Source organism: Tursiops truncatus, chromosome 6 (genome assembly GCF_011762595.2).
Source record: "Tursiops truncatus isolate mTurTru1 chromosome 6, mTurTru1.mat.Y, whole genome shotgun sequence".
In the NCBI taxonomy this organism is placed as follows: Eukaryota; Metazoa; Chordata; class Mammalia; order Artiodactyla; family Delphinidae; genus Tursiops; species Tursiops truncatus.
Window position 1 is genome coordinate 67,150,252 of NC_047039.1, and position 22,992 is coordinate 67,173,243.

The 22,992-nt window shown below is 40.7% G+C and overlaps 1 protein-coding gene across 1 annotated transcript in view; it reads right to left on the reverse strand.

Annotated features, from left to right (window-relative positions):
• Positions 1-395: 395 nt before the first annotated feature.
• LOC117312634 (transient receptor potential cation channel subfamily M member 3-like) overlaps positions 396-22,992 on the reverse strand; it is a 74,707-nt gene continuing 52,110 nt past the window's right edge. The window contains exons 5-6 of the mRNA XM_033858162.2: positions 22,711-22,785; positions 396-574 (exon numbers count right to left, since the gene is read on the reverse strand). Of these exons, the coding sequence (XP_033714053.1) occupies positions 396-574; positions 22,711-22,785 (254 nt within the window). The remainder of the gene's footprint in view (positions 575-22,710; positions 22,786-22,992) is intronic.

Here is a 22,992-nt window from a genome sequence, read left to right on the forward strand (position 1 = left end):
GTGGTATTTGGAGGTCAAGCCTGGAAGCTGCACATCCTATAGCTTCTCTAGAGTTACTAACCTGTACTGTATGGTCCAGGTTAGCTGTGCTTCATGTGTTAAAACCCAATTCCTGTTTCTCCTCAGTGGGAGGAGGACAAGAGAGAAGGAAAATGAAGAGAATAGAAAGGAGACCACATCCTATGACCCCTCCATTCCCCTAGTTCTCTGTATCATCAGTGTGGACTAGTAGAGCTGTCATGGAATTGCCCACTTCACAGGACATGTAGAATATGTTTCCCTGCTCTTCCCCACCTCCCTCCCATGCCAAATGATCAATCAACTCACACCCTCTCTTCCACGCTTGGAACACAAGCTTAACACTCACAGGTCAACTCTGGGGCCTGGAAAATTACCTACCCGCCTTCTTCTGAATATTTATGCCCAAATGCCAGGATGTCAGATGCCCGTCCACTCCCATCACAGACAACAACTGGCACGGGAGGGGTATCTCGAAGGTATTCCAAGACAATTGAGATCACATTGGGTCCTCCTTCCACAATGAGTGCCACCACTGGAACGCCTTGACCGATTCCTGCATTAAAAAAGGAAAAGAAAAGGAAAAAAAGAGAAAAGAACACAAAGCCAGCAAACCAAAGAAACAAAAAGAGAAACAAAAAGCACAAACTAAAATTACTGAGCATGGGGGAGGGTAACAACATATGAAGGGCTAACATACGGAGCGAAAATGTACAGAAAACCCTTTAGCAGAATTTTCCCACTAGAGAGTCCATTCGACTCTGCCCTCTCCCCGCAACTCCCAGGGTGCCGGGGTTTTAAAGAGCTGATGACTATACCTCACAGGGGAGGCGTAGAGTGAGGAGGGTGGGAAAGGAATTGGTTAGTAGAAGAAGTGCTGGGCCAGCAGCCAAAAGACTGGAAGCTAAATGTGATCTTAAGCAAGTCTCATATGGATCCAAGGGTCAGTTTCCTATATGAAAAATGGGAAGTTAAAAAAATGCCACCTCCCTGAAGTCATCACAGTGCTAAGAAAATGCCTAAATGGTTCTTTTTATTAAAGACTACCAAAATCAGCTGGGGGCATATTTTAACTTGTTGAATCAACCAGTGGCAAAATTAGGGGTCTATCTATTTCTGACCATAGGTGATAAGCTTGATTATGGATTCTTAACACTAGAATAGTTATAATAAATTACTCAGGAGATATGGCAACTGCCCTCTGCCATTATTGTGTCCTTCACTACTGAGGAAGGTGCCAGGCACACGATGGGCAAACATTTTCTGAATTCAGTTGAATTAAGGGATTTCAGCTACTTATGCTGAGCCATAGACATTGCTGTTTTCAAGTAAAAACTGCCCTAACATCAACACTTACGTATGTTCAACCTAACAAAGAGAAGTATTAAAAACAAATGTCCATGAGAGACATGATGAGAAAGAAATTAAATTAGTTTTCAAGTGACATCTCAAGTATCATCGTTCATTGAATACGTTTTTTTGCTCAGTTTGGTACCACATTGTATTTTCTCACTCTATCTTCTCAGAATAGTTAGGAAATTGGGCAGTGCCATAAAAATGAAAGGGTTTTATAAGGTACACAAAGCAGTTATCTTAAAAAATAGAGTCAAGATTCTGTACCACTTCTGTAAATATGAACTGAAAAAAGCCCTTATCACCTCAGTTCTTCCTTCCTCTTCCCCCTTCTGTTATGGTTTTATCTTTTATCTAGAAGCTGCTTCCCTATGAGAAATAACAGTTTGGTGTTTGATTTCTTGCTCCATTAGTAAGAGATTTTATTAGACTTGTGTGACCTGTTTTACTTCTAAAGTATAAGTACATCAGTCTCCTAGGGCCTTATCTCTTATAAGTCAGTGTTTTTCATGGTTTGATTTTCATCTGTAAAGAATGGTCCAAAATGCCAGTTACACAAAAAAAGAGTGCTGTTTTAAATCTACATTTAAAAAATGTAAGAAAATAACAATTGTTGATTAAGGCAAGAAGCCAAATTTTTTTTTTCCCCCAGAAGGAACTGGGAGAGAGGGATGACCTGTAGCCCCATCAGAGTTTTCTGTGAATGGGGAGTTTTTGAGAATTACTCCTTCAAATCCAAGGAGAGGGAAGTAAAAGGTCATGCTGTTCTCCTTTGACCCAGAAGCTCTAATGACTCAGACAAAAGGCCACTTTAAAGCTCTGTTGGGGTGTCTATGAAAGAGACACTTTCCCACTGCTATTGTTTATGAGGATTAAGTAAGTTCCTGTTGAAAGGCACGTTAAAGATTAAGGGCTAACTTGAAATGTTAATACAGCACACTTCTTCTGGAGGAGAATTTCTGACATAAAAAATACCCACCCCTATATGGATTTATGTTCTAATGTGCCTTGGAAAAGAGACTCTTTTCCAACGCACACTGAAAGTTATTTTATAAAGTATTTTATGTTTAAAGTTTAAACTTAAATGTTTAAAGTGATTTTACAAGGTATTTCCAAAATACTATGCTATTTAGTTTTTCCCTTTGCTTTTCTTTAGCACATGCTCTCATATTGTTTCATGTCAAGGAACAATATGCTATACCTACTGTTTTATACCAAAGGATATCATTTAGACTATTTCTAGGATCTTCTAAGAGAGGCCTTGGCCAAATTCTGATTCTTGAGCACTGATTCTATCAGTGGATCTTTACTCCTACTCACAGACCAACTGTGACCCACTCATGAAGGAAGAAGTCATAGAATGGATCTTCTAGAATGTTCCAGTGATCCAGAGTCTACCAGACAATAGGCAAGATGGCTGGAAAACTCTCCTCTCTTTGAGAGGAAACACAGGTGCAAAGGATCAATTTTCATAGGAAGATTTGAGAGCAATAAGCTGTCAGTTATATTTATCAATAAATCAAATTGTTATAACCTCTAGAAATACAGAAGCATTTAGATGGTCAGATTTCCTATATTTGGAATGAAGCTGTAATTAACTGAAATGATGAAAAGAACTACATTAATTCAGATATATATTCCAGAGCTAAAACTGGTTGGAGTAAAGTATCAAAATATCATCTATTTTTTCATAAACTGAATATATCCAATATATCTATGCCTCCAAATTCTCTCCCATTTCCTTTAGTGATAATATATGGAAATTTGTTCCATAGACAATGAAAAACCCTTATAGCCTAAAACAAAAGCATTTTTTACTTTCTTAGTTATAGGTGGTAGAGAATCAGGCCGTGCCTAAAAATATGCTTTGTGTAAATTAAACATGCCAATATATGGATATATGGTAACATTAAGCCTTTTTGTCAACACACACACACACACACACACACACACACACCCATCACACATATTACTTTTTTTCTGAGAAAAGAAAATGATATCAAATAATTAGTAATGACCTAAAGCAATGGTTCTTAGCCTATTTTTTGGAGACAAGAATCTTTGAAAACTTTTCTGAATCTGATGAAAGCTAATGATCCTTTTCCCAGAAAAATAAATGCTCATAAGGACAGTCACAAAAATGTTTCTATGCATTTCAAAAGTTCACGGATCCCTGAAGCCTATTCATAAAAATCTTGCTAATGGACCCTTACAAAGCCCTACCCTAAATTAAGAACACTGATATACAGTTGGCCCTCTGTATCTGTGGGTTCCACATCCACAAATTCAACCAGCTGCGAAGCGAAAATATTTGAAAAAAATTCCAGAAAGATCCAAAAAGCAAAACTTGAATTTGCTGGGTGCTGGCAACTATTTACATAGCATTTATGTTGTATTAAGTATTGTAAGTAATCTAGAGACGATTTAAAGTGTACAGGAGGATGTGTGTAGGCTACAATGCAAATACTGCACCATTTTATAGAAGGGACTTCAGCATCCGCAATTTTGGTATCTGTGGGGGTGGGGCTGGAACCAATCCCCCAAGGATACTGAGGGACCACTATATATACAAAAAGCATCAGTTTGTGTTCTTTTATGAAGCCCACTGAGGCCTCTGAGACAGGTTCTAGAATGGGTTTTCAAACAAAACTCTATGTCTAGGGAAACTATATCACATTATTACTAGCCGGTTACAGTGACTGGCCAAAGTTTCCAAGGTGAAGCACTGTCTATAGGTTATTTCTCCTCCCATCCTTCATTCCTTTCTCTCTTCCTTGTTTTTCTTTATCCCTTCTGTTCACATTTTCTTTTCTAAATTACATTTTAGACGTAGGATATTAAAAAAAATCTCTAGAGAAAACCACAAATTTACAAATCTGTAGCATATGACATCATTAGTAAAGAAAAAGCATTTTAAAAAACAAGAATGGTATATTCTTTATTAGTGAAATAAACATTTTGGGAATTCACTGCAGATCCAGCTGGATTCATAAGGACCACTACAATTTTCTTTATGCCCACAAAAAAATTTAACATAAATTCCTTTGAAGAGCCTCACAAGTGTAAGCCTTGCTCAGCTGAAACTACTGACCATTCACAAAAAGTAGTTTAGATTTATAGTTTTAAAAAAATATGACTTCTATTATCACCAAAACGTTCTCATTTTATCTAGGCCCCTCAGAGATCTTTTTGGTCAATAGTTGTTCTTTTGGTTTTGGGGAAAGTAGGCTAATTCCTTGATTGCAATAATTTTTCATTTTCTACTATAACCAAAAACTTCTTAGAGATTTCCATTAGAATTTAATTTTAGAGCAACGCAGAGTTGCTTACTCAGGAAGAGGCAAGATGTTTGCCACACTTTTTAGTTTTTGTAATTTTGGAACTGGAAGCATTATAGCCTACAAAAATGTGAGCTTGAATAACGGACTTAGCAACTACATTCTAGAGGATTCCAGGTTGACCTCGGGCTTTCAAATTATAAATTGAACCCCAGTTAATGGTTCTTTGCAGAAGATAACCTCTTACACGTTTGTCCCATTTTGTTATGACCACTATGCAGTTAAGCCTGGGCTTCCAATAATTCAAATATTGTCAAAATTGGCGTAAACAAAGATTGGGTTGGGTGGTGTAAAGAAGGAGGTGGCAGGGAGAGAAGAATGTCTTAAAATTCTGAAAGACCTTTTTCTTCTCTCTCTTTCTGCCAACATGAGACTATAATCTACGATCAGTTCAGTTACTTGTAAAAATATTTGGTGTATTGTAGTGAAATGCTTGGATAAATAGAATTTTTTTTTTTTTGCAGTACGTGGGTCTCTCACTGTTGTGGCCTCTCCCGCTGCAGAGCACAGGCTCCAGACGCGCAGGCTTAGCGGCCATGGCTCACGGGCCTAGCCGCTCCGCAGCATGTGGGATCTTCCCGGACCGGGACACGAACCCGTGTCCCCTGCAACAGCAGGCGGACTCTCAACCACTGCGCCACCAGGGAAGCCCCGGATAAATAGAATTTTGATCAAACCAAATTAATCCTTTGGTTTACTGTCAACATCACTATATAAGATCTAAAATGCCAGTGGGCCTAAGGAATAATTTTTTTGCTGTTGGAAAACGGTTTATATTTACATGGAGATGGAGCATAGAAGATTGATATTTAGCTAAATCTTAATGACCAAAGCCACAGATCATGTGATTGTTACAGTACAGGTCATTTAGAAAGGAGGCTTCAAACATTACGTGAGCGATGACTTCTTGAAGATCTTAATCACTTTGAGAATGAGTCTGTCAGTGATGGGTAGGTATTTCTGTTTACCAGCTAAAGCTGTTTAGCAATAACATGAACACAGTTAACACACTGGCCTTACCAGTGCTGGGATTATGTGATTCTTGATGATTTAGAAGTTTGTTTGGAGAATGCATATGCTTTCAAACTGTGCATACAGTGAGAATTTGTCAATATATTTTATGTTGCAAAATTTTAAATTTATATTATTAAAATGCGTATATTATTAAAAAGCACTGGGCTTCCTTGGTGGCGCAGTGGTTGAGAGTCCGCCTGCCGTTGCAGGTGACACGGGTTTGTGCCCCGGTCCGGGAGGATCCCACATGCCGTGGAGCGGCTAGGCCCATGCGCCATGGTCGCTGAGCCTGCACATCCGAAGCCTGTGGTCCGCAACGGGAGAGGCCACAGCAGTGAGAGGCCCGCGTACTGCAAAAAAAAAAAAAAGCACTGAACATGTCCCCTTTATCCCATTTCTCATTTGAATAGTCTGGTCTTTGATTCAATGGTTGACTCGACCAATAGATATACTGGTCACCATCTCCTGTATTTGGACTAGAATGGGGCCATAAAAACTCACTAACCCCTTAAGATCTTATATTTTACAAAAAGAACTTTATACAGACCTGGGGGGCATTAACAACTACTGTAGTGATGGGAGAAGAAGCAGTCAAGCTATTTGCCTCATTTTAATGGGCACCAGTTTACTCTCTACTTGAGAAATAGTGGCTGAAGTTTGCATAATACCACGGCTTTTCACAAAAGTTTGAGAATTAGGTTCTTGCTCCCCTTAATGAATCTCTTCTATGGTCTGCAAATTGTGGGATGGATTTATGAAAATTAAATAAAGCTGGTAATCAGCTATGTTTAACTGACAACACTCGATACTATTCTTATTTATTAAGTTTAAGGTGCTTCTTATAATTAGGAAGATTCCCAGAACGTGAATATTCAGGTACAACTGTAGAATATTACTGTATAGAAAGACAATATTTTAATATGCTTTATTTTGGCAAAAAGAAACGTGACTGGAAATCTTTGAGCTACTAAGGAACAGAGTGAGCCCAAGAAAATATCAAGGAATGACATAAGAAAAAAAAATCCATCTCATTTTAACTAGAATGTCTCTTCAGTCTTCAATGGAAGCAGATGTTTTAGATATTGCCTTCATGTTTTAGAGATAGAATACATTATCTATTCAAGACAACAGAACTATTACTGGAATGTGCCTGATCCCACTTGGAAATGGGTAATAAACCCATTCATTTTAGCAAATCCTGATGATGTATTCAATTGGTAAATGCCAATCCCAGTTCAAACCAATTATGTATATCCTTACTACATTTTTTTTGCCACTATAACTCTGCCCCTAAATGGATTAGAAAAGCATTTGGAAGTATAAAATACTGCACAAATTATTAAGCAGTCAAAAGGAAACCACATGCAACAAGATGCTTCACTTTTAGACACTTTTGGTTCTCTAGTGGGGAAGCAATTCCTTGAAAAAGGACTGGGGTCTTTCCCTGAAGCATAAATTTCCAACCCATTGGAGGACTAGGCAGGGGTAAAGATAATGCAAATTGCTTAAATGTCTTTTCCTATCATCACCAATCCCTATGGCAACTCCCTTGTCGATATTTAACTTAACAGACCCCATCCATACACAATCTTTCCATATTTAAAGCTAGTGCCAATATTCCAGAATAAACATACATGTATATTTTATCTTGGCAGTTAAAATCTCAGTAAATTTGGCTGAAGATATGAGGTTGTCAAGACGTTGAAGATATAGAGTTTGAATTCATGGAAACATCTCTCTGAGACAATGATAAAAGACCGAAAACAGATGGTGCATAGCATTTCTTACCCTGGGGACTAAGAATGTTAAATCTACTGAATTAATATGGCCAATCCCCTTTTTTTCTGTTTGTTTCCAATGCATTTTTTTCTGTTGTTGAACCAATCTATTTTTCGCATTATCAATGCTGCAGGTATTTTCTTAGGAATTCAGTACCAGCCCCCACCAGAGGACTATAATTTTGGATACTGCCTTCTTGCTTTGCTTTCCCATGTAGCGATTGAAGGCCAAAGGCCAGAACTGGGGGAGTGGATGAGTGGATTGAATGTAAAAATCTTGAAAGCCAACCAAAGAGGTCACTGTGGCATGTGTACTGGCAACTCCCATCATGTCCTCTCTATCCATACTCGCCTATCAGAGAACTGAACTGTCCGCAGCACAGAAGGGCAGCCTTACTTGGCATCTTTCAAAGCTGATTGGAATGGAGGTAGATTCCAGACCTGCAGTGGGCCAGATTTGCCTTCCTGCACTTTGAATGGAGACCTTGAACCTGAGGTGAGTAACTGGGAGGGACTAGGAGGGCATGAGTATTTGGGGAGTAAAGCCTCTATTAGTGGTGGCTCTGATGGGACCATGTCAGGGTGAATAAACAAGCAAAGAAGTCTGTGTGCAGGAAGAAAAGAAGGGAACTGAGTGCATCACAGAGGAGAGATCACGTGGCCCGAGTGAGAGGGAGGGAAAGAGTGTGTGTGTTTGGGGGTGAGAGAGAGAGAGAGAGCGAGAGAGCGAGAGTGGGAGAGAGAGCGGGATTTATTGCCTGGATTATTAGTGACTTTTCAGTTCAAGATACAGTCACTTGACTGTAGTTCGTACAGAGTCCCCTATAGATCAAAGGTAGAAAAGTTTTTTCTGTAAGGGGCTATATAGTAAATATTTTAGGCTTTGTAGGACAATGGGCAAAATAGAGGGCATCATGCAGGTACTTATATAACAAGAGAGAAAACAAATTATACAGAATGTTTATGGACGAATTGCAAAACACAACTGAATACATTTTTTTTGTACTACAGGTTTACTAACGAGAAAAATGGAATTTTCAGATGGAGGCTGAAATTTGAATTTGATGTAGTTATCATATGTCACAAAACTATTCTTTTATTTTCAAACATTTAAAAATGAAAAAAAAACATTCTTAGCCCATGAGCCATATGAAAACAGGGTGGGCCATAGTTTGCAAACCTTCCTCTAAACACATTTCTCTTTATCAAAAATACTCCTTTATATATTTTGAGTGAGTTTCTCTTTATTGCCACCAAACATTCCCCTCCCCAGCCTCACCTCTGCTGACTCCAAGGATGTCTTCACCTGTCCTTAACAACATGGAAAGTCCTCAGATGCTCTTTTCTCAGCCTGAGGACCCTCGCAGGAAGACAGTAGTTGAGGGCTCTTTGTAAGAGAAAAATGGAGGATAGCAGAGATTTTTTTTTTTTTTTTTTTTTGAGGTAGGGCCTTTCTTCTTTTAAATTTATTGTATTTTTGGCTGCACTGGGTCTTTGTTGTTGTGCGTGGGCTTTTCTCTAGTTGAGGTGAGCGGGAGCTACTCTTCGTTGCAGTGCACGGGCTTCTCATTGTGGTGGCTTCACTTGTTGTGGAGCACGGGCTCTAGGTGCGCAGGCTCAGTAGTTGTGGCACACGGGCTCTAGAGCGCAGGCTCAGTAGTTGTGGTGCATGGGCTTAGTTGCTCCGCAGCATGTGGGATCTTCTGGGACCAGAAGTCGAATCCGTGTCCCCTGCATTAGCCACTGCACCACCAGGGAAGCCCTGAGGTAGGGCTTTAAGAGGCAATATTCAGTTCTAAACTGGGTGTAAGCCTACCATCTACACAGTGTCAGGCAGGCCTTGATTTTGGAGCTTAACTGATGCTCATGTGGGAAACCTGGTTACCAGTCACGGTGAGCTGCTCTGCTTCTCTCAAAGAGAGGAGGACTCACTCATGTGGTCGATCAAGGAACTTCACTCAGACAGCAGAAGGGATTCAGATGGTCTTCAGAGAGCTCTAAGCCCAAGAGCAGAGAGAACAATCCATCCTCTCTGAATACCCTTGGCTCCTGGAGAGTGGCACCCTCTTCTATAAGCCAGCCAGCCTGGGACATTTGCTTGCTCCCCCACTGGCAATGTGGGCCCCAAGACTGGGGTTTTGCCTTGATTTCAGTGGACTTTTCTGGAAGCACTTCTTCATGCAACACCACGACCATCTCTGCCCTATACTCTGGAAGCCTGGACCTGTCTCACTCAGATGATGACTCGTTTCTTTAGATCATGGGCTGCCTGGCTGGAACTGGGCTGAACCTGTCCTGTCCTGATCTCTGACTCTGATTCCCAGTTCCATGACTGCCTCTACCTTCATTTGTCTGCTGCTTCCTGTTGACCCCTACTTTCTAACTCAGCATGGGTCACTCTAGTCTATTGTACCTCCTTGCTACTGTAAACTCTGACAGCATGTCTAGACATTGTACTACTAACATGGTAGCTGGAACTATGCACATCCTAGAAAGGCATAAATACATCTTGATATGACTTGATAAACCAACAATATATTTTAGAATTCTACACAGTGTCTAATACACAGAGTTGGCACACAATTCATAGCACTGTTTTGAGTAATGAGTTATTTGTCAAGTACTTAGAACAGAGTCTGGCACTTACTGAGAACTATATGGTTAAACAAATATAAAGGTTCTTATATATATTTATTAGGTTTGTAAAAGGTTTCTATTTTAACTGTATAAATGATTCATGACGACAAATGCATTTTATGGATTTAAACCAAAAGTATGCTCTGACAAATAAATAATTTGATACACACTTTTCCAAAGTTTGAATATTCTCTCATGCAGACCAGTAATATGCTTAGGAAGGCAAATTCCTTTATCTCCTATCCAAAACACTAAAACTTTCTGCTTTGGGGTAGGTGATCTTTTTGTCACTCCCCAGATGTCTTCTACCAAGGGGCCTCTCCTCAGTGCTTCAATGAGCTTAAGTCTTTTGAATTCTGTGGGTTGGACAAAGATGTAAATCCCAAATAACAAAACTCATAAGTTGACTCCAAGTATATTACATGCGAGTAAACAAACTTAGCTTTTGACTTAATCAATGGAAAACAGTTATTCCCTCATGGCCAGACAGCTCTGATTAAAATGTTCTGCTATTAACGTCCATATGTTTCTAGGACATCCAAGCAACTATCCACGTGAATCGTTTCAAAAGAAAGGGAACGGCCAATGGCATGGGCTGTAAGGCAAGTATTACTCTCATAAAAGGAAAGAGCCAGCGTTTTTTTCTTTGGGGCCATTGTTTGCAGGCTGAATGTTTTAATGTAATTGATCTAAGTCTACAAGAAAACTCGCCCAAACAAAGCTACAGTCTTCTTAGTTTCTGCTCTGTTCAAAACCCACATCAAAAGGCATCCTTGCCTTCTCAAATGTAAGGTAATCAAAGTGATTCTAACTCATTTTACTTTATAATTCCTTGCCCACACTCCCCTATAAATGTGCCAGGATCTAGGTCCACAGCTCGTACAAGATCCTTTGGCTTCTTGGCAAAATTAGTAAGCAGCAGAGCAGCCAGGGGAATTATGATTTGGAAAGACCTAGCCCACAGTGCAGGGCACGGCTGGGTAGGAGAGGTAAATGGTAAGAGAGAGGGAAATGTTGCTGGTAATGGCAAAATTGTATATTAATTTGCCCTTCCAAAATAATTTAAAAAAAAAAAATCTCTGCGTCATTTGAAGGAGACTGCAATTACTTCTCCCTGCACCAAATGTGAAAAATTCTATTCCCTCTTTAAGGCATGTTCTTTTTGACTTACTCTTTCTGGAGAACTTACATGCATCCTGCAGTTCCCAGGCTCAAAGTCTTCCTTAGGCCCCTCCCTTTCACCCCCACCAGGCAGAATTAACTATTCTCACTTCTGTGTTCTTATAGCATTTACTTTTCTTAAAAGCCCATGCCAATGAATATACTTTATAAATTTGTCAATCAACTACTATGATATCAAGGAAAAAATTCTCATAGTACCTTACATATCTCTTGAAGTTTTCTCTCATTAATTTACATGTTTGGACATCTCTTTTCTCTGTAGGTAGGTTTATCTTTGTATCCCCAGCATATCATAGAGTGTTCTACATGTAGCTCACTAAAATCTGGGGTACAGAAGGAAGGCAGGATACTGAATCACCTCAAGTATATCCTGATTGCTCATAGGTTATATGACAATGTAATTATTTCTATAGAAATTTTCAAATGTTTTATGACATAAGCAATTTTCCCTTAATCAACTGACCTGAGATCCAGGGCACTTAGATCTGATTTAAATTCTCCTGAAATCAGGAATGATGCCAAATGCCCAGTTTCTGTGCTCACTGGTTTTCCTGTGGACTACTGAGATTGCTTCCTAACTGATTCTAGTTATCATCTGTAAATACAGTCTTCTCTGTAACAATATTTAGTGGGTTCCCATTGCTTATAGATAAAAGCCCAAATAATTTTGCATGACAGACAAGGCTCCCCATGTTCTGGACCCAACCTTTATTCACAGCCTCAACCCTCTCTCCAGAACTTTCTGTTCATTCTGATTCTAGTCTCATCCAGACTATCTTCCTTATCCTCCATCTAGGACTATTTTTAAATTTCCCTTTAGCCATCCTAATTTTCAGAGAGGAGTATCTTTCCCTACTCTTGGTTTCATGAGGAGGAATTTTTCCTAAGCAGATCCTTGGGTTTTCTATGCTTTTACTCCTTGGTATATTTGAGAATAATAACTGGATTTGCCCATTCAGTCTCGCTCTTCTTTCTCTTGGCATCTTCCTGCCTGCAGGAAGCCTGACATCTCCCAAATCCTCCAGGGCCCTGTCCCTGCGGGTGTATGTCGTGGGATGGGGAATGAAGGCTTACTGTGGAATTCTGCCTAATTCTGGGGAGTCAATAATCCCACTTGGTCAACAGTCTAAAAGCCATGTCTGCTAACTTGTCCCCCAACTAAAAATGATATTCTGAGTTCCATCAACTACTTCTTTTATTTCTCAAAGTGTTTAGAACTTGGATGAGGAAAAGAGGTGCTATTTATTGTAGCCCCTCAGAAACCCTAACTCAATCTGCAAAGTCCAGTTCAAATGTTACTAATTCCTGAGGCCCTTCCTAACTCCCTCAGGCAGTATTAATTATTCATTCCTTTGTAGTCCCATTATTTATTTATTTTTCTACATATCCTTTGGCAGTTTTTAAATTCTGCCTTGCTTTAATGAAAGTTTCATCCACTACATTGTAAACTCTTTGGGACAGAAACACCCACACCCCTCTCAGACAACATTCTGGTTTCCATAGTGCCTCATACTTAGAAGGTAGTTCAAATAAATGCTTGTGAAGTAAAATTAGAAGGTACAATGCCTAGGGTCTATACCTTGGGACTAGCACAGCTGAAATGACATGAATAGATGGGTTGTTATAAGGGGACTAAGTATCATACCTCAATACTACTGATGCAAACTGCTGAAAGTGGAGATGACAGCCATTTAAGTGGTCCCTGGTATCCTTTTACAGGCCTTCACTACTGGCCTTAGTGGTGGTCAGAGACCAAGAAAAGAACACGCTGAGTGACCTGGGTGGGTGCTCACACATTGCCTTGTCCATCTGGATTAAGTCTGCAAGAGTTCCTCAGATTCTGAGGAACTTGAATAGCCAATTACAGTTCAGCTGTCTTGTACTTTTAAATTGAAGCCTTATTATTTCTCAGAATTGGACCCAGCTGCAGTGACAACGTGTCCTGGACACCGGGGAGAAAGACGCGAACAAAGGTTTACACTCTTCCCCTTGCTGGAAGGATGTCCGTGAAAGCTATTATTTCCTCCAGTTGAAATAAATAGGGAACTATATGACTGAAGTAGAAACCTAATTCTGTTCTCTCTGAGGTGATGGATACGTTTTAGCAGCTAACTTGCTGTAGGCCAGGAGTGACCTTCATTCATCACAAAGGTTATTAAAGTTATTAAAATAACTGACTGCCATTATCATGTATGAGACAAAGGAAGGGTACTGATTATTTGGGAGCTGGTAATGGTATTTAATCCAATTTCTGACCAGCAATTGGGAAAAGCGATATATTTTTATTTGATTATCTGGCATCTTTTCCAAAAGATAATGTGTCCAGTCTGATCAAATTTTCACTGTTACTAAATCCTCAGTGAGAAATATGGTGACAATGTCATGGGAAACCTTCTTTCCTCTGGTGTCAAGTTTCCATGTGGAGGGCTCCATTAATGTGACACATCTAGCCCCTTGTCCTTCTCTTGTCTCTCTATGTAGAATTGAGTAACCTGGTTGGTGGTGACTAATGTCCATGTTTCTTGATTGGATAGGACGAGTCTACTAAAAGTCTCTCAGTGAGGAGGATTTAGCATCCTTTTTCATTTTCCTCTATGGACCAGTGCCAGTCAGTAATATTAGTAAAACTGTTTCTGTAGACCCAAATTTCTCCTCTGGTTGGCTGTCTGAGGGCTGAGGTAAGCAGGCAAACCCATTTGGCCCTCACAATAAGTCATTATCTTCAACTACTTCATCATTAATAAAAGTGATATTTTGATCTCCATCTGCCTAACGCCAGTGTTCAACTCTTGGTCAATTTGAATCTTGTCCTGTCAAGAGTGAGTTATAATTTACTCGACTTCCTCAAGCTCCAACACCATGAATTACAGTGCAGTCACTTCTGTTTCTGGCATTCATTTTGCAGCAGCATCTAACAAACTTGAACCTCTGGTTCAAGTTTGTGAATGTGATCTTATTTTTTAGACGCAAATATGGCCTCTTCTGAAAGACAGTTTTTTTCTTAATGTCTTTATAGCTCCTTAAAAGGAAACAACAATTGCCACAGATTTAAAAAAAGCTTATTAAAAATGGAACCCAAACAAGGGGGCTTATGAATTTCTGGGTTGCAGTGAATGATTTCATGTAGTGAAATCCACTCAGCCAACTGACTGAAGACAGTTTCTTATTCCTGTAGGGGAAGTAGCGGCTACGAAGCACCCACCAGGTGCTGGGCACTCAGCCAGGCGAGTTGTATATGCTCACTTAATCTGCTCACCAACCCTATGATAGAGATATTATCATCCCCATTTTACAGTTAAGTAAATTGAGGCACTGAGAGTAAATCACATGTCTGAACAGGGTTTCAGAGACCTATTAGGAAATTCAGAGCCTGCACTCTGCACTCCACTGGCTTGTCTCTCACTAGGGTGACCAGGTGATTTATCATACAAAAACCAGGACATTCTTGCAAGTGAAGAGGTCATCATTAATAATTACTCTGGGATGACAAGGATCACTATAAACCAGAATTATTTAGTTTTGGACAAATCTGTACATATGATCACTCTAGGGTCTCAAACTCGTTTCTAGCAGATTTTTTAAAATAGACGCCAATTCTGGATATTTAGAAAGGGGCCTGAGTTTGTTCACTGTTCCTTTGTTCACCTATTCCTGGCTTAAAAAGGCTAAGACTCACTTGTTGCCCCTCTCTGATTCTTGAGATCCAGTTTCTAGCTCCATCTAAATAAATCACAGCTGTTTGTTATCAGAGATATTTCTTCTTCTAGCCACACAGAGGCATGAAGCTCCAGGGAAGGATTAGATCATTAAGCAAAGGAAAACAGCAACAACAATACAACAGCACCTGCATAAATTCTGTAGGGGGAAAAGATCAATTTAAAGTTTTTCCTCATAAAGTTCTAGCATATCCTTGATGGAGTTGGATATAAATGCCTTCTACTTTTCTCTCTTATAAATAAATGTCTCATTACATTCTATCATTTAAGCACACTAGAGTGTCATGATGAAGAATCAGAGACAGTCAAGGCCCAGGGGCATGGGGGTGGTTAACCTCATTACCCTGCTCTGTTGAGTTGGTGTGAAACAGCCACTTGAGTTATTCCTACTGCTGCCACCAAGAGTCATTTGACATCAATACTCAGTGCTAATACTATCATTCTCGTAAATGGGTTATCCTAATGTTACACGGAAGAGCGTGGCACTCTAAGGACTGCTCTTAAAATCCTGATTCTAACGTGCAAAGAACTAGTTTGTGCATTGAAAATTATCACAAGGAGAGGTGTGTGGAAATGCCCATTTCCAGTTCTCAGCTCTTCTTACCAGTGTGTGCTCTAGTGGGATGGCTCTCAAGCCTAGCATCCTCTAGAATCACCTGGAGGATCAGCTAAAATACACACTGCTGGGCCCCACCCTCAGACCTTCTGATCAGTAGGTCTAGAATGGGACTTGAGAATGTGCATTTCTAACAAGTTCCCGGATGATGCTATTGTTGCTGGTCCACGGACCACACTCTGAGAACCAACACCCTAGCATAAAACTGTAGGGAGTGGAGATTTTGCACCTGTGAAAAGAAGTGAAATCTAAGATGTGCCCCCTGGAATAAATTAAGATGAAAGCCCATGGAGTAGGACTGAAATGTCCCTGTTATACTTCTAATAGTCTATTGAAGTCTGACTAGGAGTCAGCAAACATTTTCTGTAAGAGGCCAGACAGTAAATATCTTCAGCTTTGCAGGCTAGATGATCTCTGCTGCAAGTTCTCAACTCTGCCACTGTAGCATGAAAGCAGCCAGAGACGGTGCATGAAAGATGGAGCGTGGACACGGCTATATTCCAATAAAGCTTTATTTACAAAGACAAATAATGCACTGGATTTGGCCCACAGGCCATAATTTGCCAACCTTTGAGTCTAACTAATGTGATAAATATGAATCATATATTGCAACATCTGTTAGTATGTTGAGCCCAAGTATGCCTATGATCAATGAGAAACCAACCAAGCTGGAAACCTGTGTCAGCCAAGCACTGACACCTGTTTTAGCTGCATGTGATTGGTTGACTATTGCCCACACCAGAAGATATGCACTCTTCTTGCAATTCAACACCTACAACCGTTTAAAAACCAATGGCCCACCACTTCATCCTAATTCAACAGGGGTTTCACTGCACTGCTGGAAATTACGTATATTTAATTTACTCTCTACTTGGTACTTTGCCTAGAAGTCAATAATATCTTCCTGTGTAGTGGGATCATTGATTATCAGTTAATTCATATTTCATTTTAAATTTGTTTTTTCTCCTCCTTATTTCCAAAAGGCCCACTGGGCTGTCTTTTCTCACAGGAGGTTTACGCTGGTGGCCTGAAGATAAGCTCTCATGATGGATTTTGTTAAAGAACTAAGCTCGCTGATGCCCTGAAGAGGAGGAGGAAAAAGACAAGTGTATTTGATGGGGAGAGGTGGAAGCGGATGAGATGGGGAGGAAATTATCCAACTCCTGGGACAGGCAGAAAAGACTCGCAGCATCCCTGATGGGCAGTTCCTGGGTCTCTCCTTACTTGTCCTGTCAACAGCATTTGACACAGTTGGCCACTCCTTCCTCTTGGAAATAATGTTCTTTGTTTGGCTTCCAGAGAGCATTCTCCTCTGGTTTCCCTCTCACTTCACTAGCTGCTCCTTCTTTATCTCCTTTGCTGGTCTCTCCTCTGATAGAAGGACTGTCTCGAAGCTCAGTTCTTGGTTCTCTCCTGTCCTGTCCTCTCCTCACACACTACCTTGGTGATCTCATCCACTCACATGGTTTCACATACTGTCGACACACAGACAACTTCCATGTTTATAATTCAAGGCCAAATATCTCCACCGAACTTCAGTCTCACATAACCGTGCCCCTCTCGACGTCTCCATGCGTGCTCTGAGGCCTCTCAAATCTGACATGTCCAAAGCTAAGCTCCTGACATTGTCCCATCCCTGCCATCCCCATCCCCACAGTCTTCTCCAGACTGGAAAATGGAAACTCCATTCTTCTACTGATCAGCCTCCAAAATCTGGAACCATACCCCATATCCAATTTGATGGTAAATCTTGCCTGGTCTACCTTCGTATCATAGTTCAAATTTGACTACTTCTCACCTCAACTGCTACCACCCCTAGTCTAGTTACCATCAGCTTTTGCCTGGATTAGTGCCATTTTCTCTTGACTGGCAACTCTGTTTTCATTCCTGCTCCCAATCTGGACGACTCTCAACTCGGCAGGCACAGAGAGTCTATTGAAACATACAAGACCACTCATTCCTTTGCTCAGAACTCCACAAGCTCCCACCTCCCACAGAGTGAATGTGAAAGGCAGAGGCCTTACAGTCCTGCCTGGCCCTGGCCCTTGTTTCCTCTCTGGCCTCCTCTGCACTCCTCTCCTACTCTTCCATCCACGTGGTCACACAGGCCTCCTGATGCTCCTCAAACATGCTGCCCACATTCCCACCTCAGAGCCTTTTTAATGTTGTTTCCTCTGCTGGAAATGGTCTCCTCCAAAACATCAAACAACTTGCTCCCTCATTTCCTCCAAGTCTTGACTCAGATGGCCCCTCTTCAGGGAGTCCTCCCCCTACTCTACTGAAAATTGCAGCCCCTTCCCTGCACTTGCCTTTCTGCCTTCTTTGCTTTTTCTCTCTCCCCAGCACTTATCACTATGCAATACACTATGTATTTTACTTGTTTGTTCTCTGTCTCCTTCCACTCAAATGTAAGCTCCTTAAGGGTGGGATTAGCACAGCCATCTGGTCTGAGGGGGCTGCTGTGAAGTGCCTTTGGGGTGCTGAGTCGGGGCTGCAGAGCCCTGGCCACGGGGATGCCAGCTGCAGTAAAGATACCGCTGGCTTTACTCGGCCAGGCAGCACCAGAGCCTTCCACTCTGGAGGGACCAAGCAGGCTTGGGCAGTTGTTTTTATCTGTGGTCACCTTGGCTGAGGGAGGTTAAAAGGCTCTTATTCAGTTTTCCAGGTACATCATAAGCATGAGAGAGGCGGGTAGGGAGAGAGAGAGGACAGTGGGGTGGGGAGAGAAGAGAGGAGAGGAAAGAGGGAGAGAGGTGGGAGGAGAGGAGAGGAAGGGGGGGGAGAGAGAAAGAGAGAGAGAGGAAGAGAGGGGGGAGGGAGGGAGCGAAGGAGGGAGGAGGGGAGGGGAGAGAAGGGGAGAGGACAAGGGGAGAAGAGAGAGGAATATGAGGAGAGAGGAGAGGAAGACGGAGAGAAGAAGAATGACAGAGACAGGGAGGGAGAGGGAAGGAGGGAGGGGGAGGAAGGGAGAAAGAGAGAGAGAGAGAGAGGGAGAGGGTGGGAGACACCTAATAGATAAAGATTGAATTTACCAAAACTAGATGGAAAGGGGGCTTGGAATTGGATTTATTTGAATTAAGGAAAATTGTTACTATGTGACATTTCCTACATACCTAAGTTTATGAACAATAATTCATACTCATAACAACAGTTCTTATTACTTGAATAATGGAAATAAATAAATCAATGGAACAAAACAAACCCTGCTCCACTCAAACCAAGAAAACAGGATAGAAAAATGGAAATACAGGGGGTAATGAACTTTCCACTTCTCCCCAAACTCCACCATGATTTCATAATAAATTCTGATGTTAACCAGAGTCAATATGCACTTCCTGTGTTCTCCCTTTGGGTGGACGAAATGCTGCTAATGAGGAAGGGTTCAGCTCAGATCTTTCTGATGACCAGGAAAGCTGACTCTTCAATCCTCAGTCCTCTGTTTTAGCAAAGGTGCACCTGTTTTTCCACCCTGCCTCATTCTACCAGAAATTGCCCACAGAACCCCATGTGGACCCAGAGATGTCAAGGCTCGTTAGCCAACAAGAACTGTTGATTCCTCTGCCTGGGATTTAGGACTTGAGTGTTTGCCTGCAGGGTTGCAGGCATGTGGGACTCTGTGAGGCTTGTGAAATCTGGCCTCCTTGCAGAACAGGGACAGCCTGTTCAGTAAGGGTAAGAGTGCTTGTTGCTTCAGTGATGGATGCCAAAAAAAAAAAAGCTGCATGCTTATTTGGCCAGTATTAGGGCATAACATCTCTATTTTTCTCCTATTTCTCAGGGCTTAATGATCTTAAGCTGAGGGTTCAAGTTAAAAGATTTTTATTCTGTTAAAACTTATGACAACTTTATTACTGACATTCTGGGAGCACTACTTCTAGTCATTTTCCTAGCCTATATGAAATACAGGCTTACTTCCACTAGTTTAAATGGCTTGAAATGATCCAAACAGTATTTTCAAAGGATGGGCAAATTATTTTAAATCCTGGGAAGGGGCTTTGAAGGGCCCTATGACAATTGCCCTGGCCTGACCCATCTCCAGTGAAGTAAAATCTCAGCCTGCTTTTTTAAAAGACCCCTAGAGAATGAGATACCTTATCGTCTCCAAATATATCCTACTGTAAAATTGTTGATTATGGCAGAAAAGCTCTCAGTCAGCACAAGTTTTCCCATCTATTTTATGTTTGTCTAACTTTCTAAAGTTAGCTATGCATTTCTACTGAATGGTTGATCCTAATGTAGACTGAAAAGCAGCCATGGGCACTTATCACTTTAGATAAGTGCAGAAAAATCAATACTTATTTCTTTTTCTGTGTAAATGGAAATAATGAAGCCATGATGGCATTGGCTGCTACAAAAATGTATATCCTAGACTCTCTAAATCCACAAGATAGAAATGATTTGACAACAAGCACAAGTCAACAGAAATGCAGTCAAATTTCCAGAATAAACATTTTTATGCCCATGACAGTTGGAAGTATGCATGATGGTCTTTACCTATACACGTTCCTATTTATTTATCCTCCCTAAATCTATGTATTATTGTTTTATTATGTGTCCCTTCCATATAGCTTTTAGTTTCTAAACTCTTCTATTACATTTTTACATCAGGCTGGAAACGAGAGTTAAAAATAAGGCCAGAAAACCAAGTATTGATGTTTACAATAAAAATTTATTGAGCACCTACCTACCTGCATGTGTCAGGCACTGTGCTAGATTTGCAGGATGACAAAAGTGAGTATGACTAAGGCTCTGCTCACATGGAGCTCACAATCTACAGGTGGTGAGGGAGGAGGTGCAGGCAGACAACCGCTCTACCAAAGAGGCAATGCTACAACACAGGTTTATACAGAGTGCTGTGGAAACGAGGGTTATGTGGTGAATAACTGAGCCTAAGAGGATCACGTGTGTGTGTGTGTGTGTGTGTGTATGGTTTCTGGTAGTATTTCAGAAAAAAGAAGATTTTCAAGCTAGACTTAAGAGTGTAGGTTTTTGCCAATAAGTAGAGTTGGGAGAGGTTGGAATTTCAGCAAATGTCAAAATGGGACAAAAACACATCGAACAGGGCATGTCCTTTAAGAGAAACTGCAAGTAGCTTGGAATGGGTGGGACATAAGGTCCACAGGCATTAGGAAGGAGAGGAAAGCTAGAAAAACAACAAATGAGAAGATATGGAAGGTCTTCCAGTTAGTGAAACAAGGAAGAGACTGAGTCCCACCAAGAAAGTTGCCACCAGAAGGACCTATTAGTTCTGACCAGCAACTGAGACCAAAATGCCAGTCAAACATTTGCAACCCAAATCTTTCTAATCTGAAAGGAGATCTCAGCATTCTTCCCTACGTGTAAAAGAACCTAAGTCTTATCAGAATGGTGGACAGTTACCTGTTTCAGACTCATTTGTTTACAGGAACTGTCCCAGTCCCTGAACAGAGAGTTCCAATGTGGAATGGGGTTCCTTCCTAAAAAAGAGACAGCTCCTAGCTTGAATTGGAAAATAAGTCAGATAAACAAGACAGGCAAATACCAAGAAACAGGTTTCATTAAATTTGTTCTACTCCTTCAATATTATTCTTTTGACTCCGTTATTTTCTTGATTGACAAGGTGACTTTTCATTAACAAGCGTGGCAAACAGTTCAGTGTCACAGCCAACTTCTGTCAAGCCACTTTATAAAATGAAGAGAGGGCAGATGTTTAAACTGTAACTGTCTTCTTCACACAACCTATCCTTTGAAGGGAAAATTCTTTAAAAGGCAGAAAAACTTCAAACAACACATTCAGTTGAGAGCATCTGGAAAATGGCAAATTATCACAGTACAAAGTTAACTGATCATGAATTTGGTATTTGTATTTTGGATGGTCTTCTACTTGATTGGTTGATTCTACCAGTAGTAAAAAGTCTGAATGATTAGGCTGAACATGTTACAGCATCCAAGGAAGACAATGAGATGTTCCTGATATACATGTAACCTGCCCAGAGGAAGTTTAACATCCTTTTCAGGTCACTTGATTTGAATCCAGGGCTGTCAGTCTCTGAGAATATAAATTCACTGTTTCTTACTTCCAGGGCTCCCTGGATGAAGCTCTGCTATGACCTTTAACTTACAGAGTTGTTATTTATCTCATGGAACAGTTATGAGCTCAATGATGGAAAACTTCATGTCATGGTTACCCCAATGCATTGGATGATGGTGCAATGATCAAAAAGATGCCAGTGATGACAATTGAACGTCCCTTTGCCTTCCCAGCCTCCTTCATATATTCTCAGGCATAGGATGACAAAGGGAAGTCCACGAGTCACATGAAGAAAGACTGTAGCCATGGGCACACGATCAGGAGCTCCTCTGTTTGTCTTCACCCCTACCGCCCATGCCACCACCCTGTCCTACTTCCTCCTCCTCTTGTTCCTGTGAATTCCTCTACCATCTTGCCACTAACCACTGTCCTCCACCCAAAGTTCTGCTGACGATTATTCCTAGCTGAACCAATACTCAACCCATGTCTGACACAGAGTTTGTGTTCAAATAGTTGTTGAATGAAATAATGACCCCCAAACCCTCCAAGGTAACAAAATTTTAGCGGAGTGTCTTTTTGAATGAAATAATGCTTCCTTATGTGGGGTGAAAAGAGCAAGGGTTTTGGAATCTTATCAGCCTAGGTTTATACCTGTCTGTACCACTAACTGGATATAAAACAAGGGCTTAACTACTCTGAGATGCCATTTCATCTACTATAAAGAAGGAAGATAATAATTCCTACTTTGAAGGGTTTTTGTGACTATTGAAAGAGACAGTATATATGAAAATGCTAGCACAGTGCCTGGAATATACTTGGACCTCAATAAACACTCATTTCTCTCTTCTCTGTCTTATGTGGTATTATTAAGATGAAAAATAATAGGGAGTAATTAATCTCTGGTGTAGTTGGATGTCTTAGAAGAGATAAACAGCAGTCACAGGGAGGGACAGTGTTAGCAATTTGTAAAGGAAATGATTATTTCTATGGTTAATTTTCTTGGTTGGGGTTTAAGAGGAAATTCATGTTGTCCATTAATTATACTTACCAATTGGGTCTAATTGGCAACTACCCCAAAATGAATAAAACAAGCGGGAATCAAGAGAGAAAAACGGCAGGCATCCTGTCAAAAAATAAAATCTTTGAAATTTCTACAACCCAATGGTTGGATTCACATTTTATTAAAGCAGACCAATCTCCCAATTTATAAATTTACACATGTGATGGCAACCCAGCTGCATATTCAGACCTATGCAAAGCATCAAACAGCACCCTGTACCAGCTATGCCTTGTCTCACTGCTCCCTCAGATAAACGGGTCCTTAAAATCA